The sequence below is a fragment of the Arachis ipaensis genome, chromosome B01, assembly GCF_000816755.2.
Source record: "Arachis ipaensis cultivar K30076 chromosome B01, Araip1.1, whole genome shotgun sequence".
Classification (NCBI taxonomy): domain Eukaryota; kingdom Viridiplantae; phylum Streptophyta; class Magnoliopsida; order Fabales; family Fabaceae; genus Arachis; species Arachis ipaensis.
The window spans coordinates 125563738-125568412 of NC_029785.2; the positions used below are offsets into that span (position 1 = coordinate 125563738).

Sequence of the window (4675 nt, forward strand, 5' to 3'; positions counted from 1 at the left end):
TTTAATTACTGATTTTAGTATACACGAAGTACAACTCTTATTTATACGATGTTGGTGTACGTGGTAAGGTACTAAAGTTTGAGTTATTACTTAGTAGTTAGTAGTAGGGGTGCACATGGTCCGGTTCGGTCCCGAATACTTTAGGGGCTAATTGGTGTGATTTTATCGGGTTTAGGGTCGGATAAGGGTCTTAAAAATAGACCCGGTCATTATTTTGGGTCGGGTCCGGGCCATAACTCGGGTCACCCGAACTCGGCCTAGTGACCCGGTCATCATACACAATTAATATTTTGTGTTGTTAGTGATGAATCATGACTATTCTTATGTGGAATTTAAATATTGTAAACCTTAATATTTTATGTTATTAGTCATTATAAGATTATAAGTTAATGTTTTATATTCAGAATGCATAAGATTTTAGACTAATGCATAATATTGTGTTATTTGTATCGATTTAAATATTCGGTGTTATTAGACAATATTAGTATTGGTTGTGGTTATGCTTTAATTTTGAAGAGGGGTTAGTTCTTGTTATATTTTTCTAAGTGAATTTTATCATGTCAAATAATGGTTGGAGTCTTAGAAATTTGAATATTTTTACATGCTAGCTTTCAAGAAGGTATCAACGTAATATAACGTGTTAACGGCTCGATTTTCATCCGATATAACTGTGGTTCGAAAATGTATTAGTTTTATTGTGTATATTTTAAGTCGGATCTGAGTCACATCAAACCCAATTTTACCCGATCCATGTGCACGCCTACTTAGTAGTTTTTCTATGAATACGGTTTGACACTTTGACATATCATATTAGATCGCAGTTTTTCTATGAATACGGTTTGACACTTTGACATATCATATTAGATGGCAGGAGTCTAGGTCTATCATCATATATCAATAATCACAAATACTATTTGTATGACAAAATTAGTCACCAACTATCTAAGAGTATAAAAAAAAATCACATAAAGATAATTATAAAATTTTAATTGGAGTACCACCCTTAGTATTTTTATACACAAATTAAAAAAAAGTCTAAAAATGTAACAAAGTGTTAAATGTTTAATACTATCCAAATGTTAGCTAGCGAGACTTTCACTATTCATACTGTATAATAGCTTTATCAAGAGTTCTCTTGTATTTAATTTGGATTGCTCTTCACAAGGTTAACTAAAGGAGAGTTGTGCAGTGTGTTTGAAAAGCAGAGTCACATAGCATATATAGGGACGCTCGTGTGGTGGGGATCGGAATAAATGAGCAATGAAGAATAGGGTGAGACAAGTCAATAAATCACTAGTATCATACCACCACGCCGCTTGTCAAAAGCAACTAGGCATGCCTCTACTTTCTCCCCTGCTCTGAGTTCTTGTTTCATCCACACGGTGCATGCAATTACTAATTACACTCTGCATTCACTTCATTTTCATATACCTATGTGCATCCCTATTACAAGCTATACTATACTGCCGCTTCTTTACTACATTGCTGAATGCTGAGAGCCAAAGAATTCAGAATATTTAATTCCAGGTTCATGCTCTTCTCAAAGTGAAACTAGAACTATATTTAATGAATGGCCAATTCTTGCATGGAAATAATCTTGAAAAGTAAAAGCATATAGGTTCCATGTTTCTCCTTTTTGTTCATTTTAAGCGGTAATTGAGTTTCATGTCGTTCCCTTTTTATTATATCATAATTAAGCCCGGGCAAGCACACGTTCAGCACGCAATGAAACAGAGGAATTAGAGGTTCCGAGTTCTGAGCATGAACTGAACTTATAAATGAGGGTCTGCGCTATTAGTAGTAGCTTCCAAGATTAAAAAAAAAAAAAACCTGCCCTGGAACCTAGCAAAAGATTATTTATATTATATCTCATTCTATATAAGCTTGCAGCATATTCATTTTTTCTACTACTCAAATAACTAAGTTTGTTGTTTATTCAGGATGGGGTTTGTGGTCAAATGTTCTAAAGCTCGAAGCATTTGCATGGTGTCCATGGCCTTTGCCCTAACAGTGCTCCTAGGTAACACCTTTACTTTGTGCATTCCAATTCTGTTACATAATAATAACGCAACAATATATGCATGGTGCAGTGAGGTATGAGGTGTTAGAGGATGAGATGTTATTTTCAAAGAGAAACACAACAATGATCAAAACTAGGAAGCATTTGAAGAGGCCTACCTCTGGCTCTGGTATATATATACATATACACTTTGGATGAGATATTTGAACCATATTGTGTTGCAAGTTGTTAACCATGAAATGAATTGAAGGTGTAGATGTGGAGGACATGAACCGCATAGGGAAGGCATGCTCGAAGGAGGACATAGCCATATATACGGGGGAAGCGGCTCCTCTACCAAGCGGGATACCTTCCTATGCAGTTCAAATAATGAACAAATGCAGCAATGATTGCAGCATAGCCAACATTAGGCTTCACTGCGGCTGGTTCAGCTCCGCTAGGTTGATCAACCCAAGACTGTTCCGCCGCCTCCGATATGATGATTGCCTTGTCAATGATGGCCGGCCCCTTCCCCCTGCCACAGCCATCTCCTTTCAGTATGCCAACACTTTCCGCTACCCTCTCACCGTTGCATCCCTCGTTTGCTTATAGACTCTACTCGCTAACTCTCATGTTTTCGATCAGTTCATGAAATCTATGTAGATGGTTCCATAAAAGACATCTTCAAGTGAATTGTCAAGCCGTTTTTGCCACCTTTGTTGTATTGTATTATATTATATTCATGGGAAAATGAACATTTTTTTTTTCTTTCTTATTTCCTACTAAATAAAATAGCTCTATTATTTTATTAATAATAAAGAGAGTGAGAATCGAAAGGAAAAGTATTAATATTGGAGTTTGGAATACAATATACATAAAATTATTAGTAGGCATAGTTGTAAGTAAAGTCGGAAACACCAACCATGGCAGTAAGAACTTGAGAAACAATGAAAATGGAGGCAGCAAAGATGGCGATGACGAGGATGGCAGAGATGGGGTTCTTGAGGAGCTCCAGGATGGGCTGCACGATGGTGTATATGGCACCCGTGCTCACAGTCAGCGCGTACAGCGCGTATCTCCTCACATTGTCCCAGAACTCCTCCACAAGTGGGCCTTCTGGGCCCAAAGCCCACGCCCTCTGACCATCCAGCCCACTCATAACCACCAATATTCCCACAGAAACGGCAGCTCCCATGATCACAAGCTTGCAAGTGGAATAACGGCCATTTGGAATTGGAACCACGTCCACGCTTGTGCGGTCAAGGGTAATTGGATTTCGCTGTCTCAGACTCACTGCTAGTCTTGAAGCTCTGTGCTGTTTGAGTTTCAAATCTGTACCAGAGGACGATGTAACTATGTTTGGCTTGATGCCTTTCACAAATAATAAATGATGACGCTCTGAGAAACAAGGATTGGAAGGCCTTGCAATGTCAAGTTCTGATCTCAGGCTCAGATTCTTCAACATCTTCTTGAGTAACTTATGATAGCTCACACCAAAATTAGTGCAAAACCAATACTCGTTCCTCCTCTTCTCTTGTATACAAAGCACATCTGCTGAGACTTTAGATATCCGTATCTTATCTTCCCAATTCCCATAGCTTGGCATCCATCATCCATGTGTAGCGCTATGTTATCCGCCTATTTTTTTTTTTTTTAGCACACCCCATGCTGGGCTTAATTGCTCACTTTTGCCATTCATATCTTGAAATGTTGGGCCTTATTTTTTAAGGGCTCCCAACATTTAAGATTTTGGAGTTTGAAAATTCTTCTGGGCTCGCCTTAACAATAATTAGGTTATATGACCAAAAACAAATAAAGAATTAGGTTAGGATCCTAGTTGAAATTAAAAATAACTTTTGGAGAAAAAATTGAAAAATTTTAAACCACCAAAAAATTCAAAAAGGTTTAGATGGTGGCAAGATATAAAAAAAAGGAAAGTCTAGGGCCCAGCAATTTTTTAAAAAGTTGGTCAATATTTAACTATCAAAAGAAAATTGAATGATCTTATACCATTGGATTTAATCTCACACTATTAAAAATACTATGGATGGGCAATTGATGGTTACAAAATACAAAAGTTACTGACCCTCTATTACTCCTCAAAAAAAAATTTAGCCAACTACAACATAAACTCAAGTCCATTTTTTGTGTTTCTATTTTTAAAATTCAAAGAGTTACAAAAATAAGAGTAAAATTCGATTTCTAAGAAAGTTAGATGCAAAAAATAGATCTCTAAATTTCCTTTTTTTTTTTTAACCAAAAATAGGAGACTCGAACCCGCAACCTCTTAATTAAGTATGGGGAGACTATGCCATTTGAGCTATTACTCATTGGCCTCTAAATTTTTTTTATCATTGATAAAGTGACAAACTGATAATAAAAAATAATAAATTTTAATACCTCTAACATTTCCCAAAATCAAATGGCCATTAAAATTTTGCATCACCATATGCGATCAAGTAAGCACTTCCTATAATTATTTAGAACTGTTGCTCTAAAGTTAAACATTAGTTATACAATTATTTCGTTTACCACGTCAGAATTTTATATGCAATTGGCAATATCTTTTCTTAACTAATCTGTTTTTTTTTTGTCATTTTATTGGAACTGAGTATGCGGAAGGCAGAAGACAGAGAAGTGTTCTCATTAAGTCTCAACAACAAAATCTCTCATTCT

General features: G+C 36.2%; 2 protein-coding genes across 2 annotated transcripts; one reads left to right on the plus strand and one right to left on the minus strand.

The window, feature by feature from the left end:
- Positions 1026–2705, plus strand: LOC107636771 (TPD1 protein homolog 1-like). Its single transcript, XM_021103744.1, has 3 exons — positions 1026–2020; positions 2091–2189; positions 2271–2705. Exons 1-3 carry the CDS (start codon positions 1942–1944, stop codon positions 2609–2611), a joined length of 519 nt encoding a protein of 172 aa, XP_020959403.1. The 5' UTR covers positions 1026–1941; the 3' UTR covers positions 2612–2705.
- On the minus strand, positions 2824–3621 carry LOC107636767. Its single transcript, XM_016340257.2, has one exon. The coding sequence runs from the start codon at positions 3603–3605 to the stop codon at positions 2883–2885; it is 723 nt and encodes a 240-aa protein (XP_016195743.1). The 5' UTR covers positions 3606–3621; the 3' UTR covers positions 2824–2882.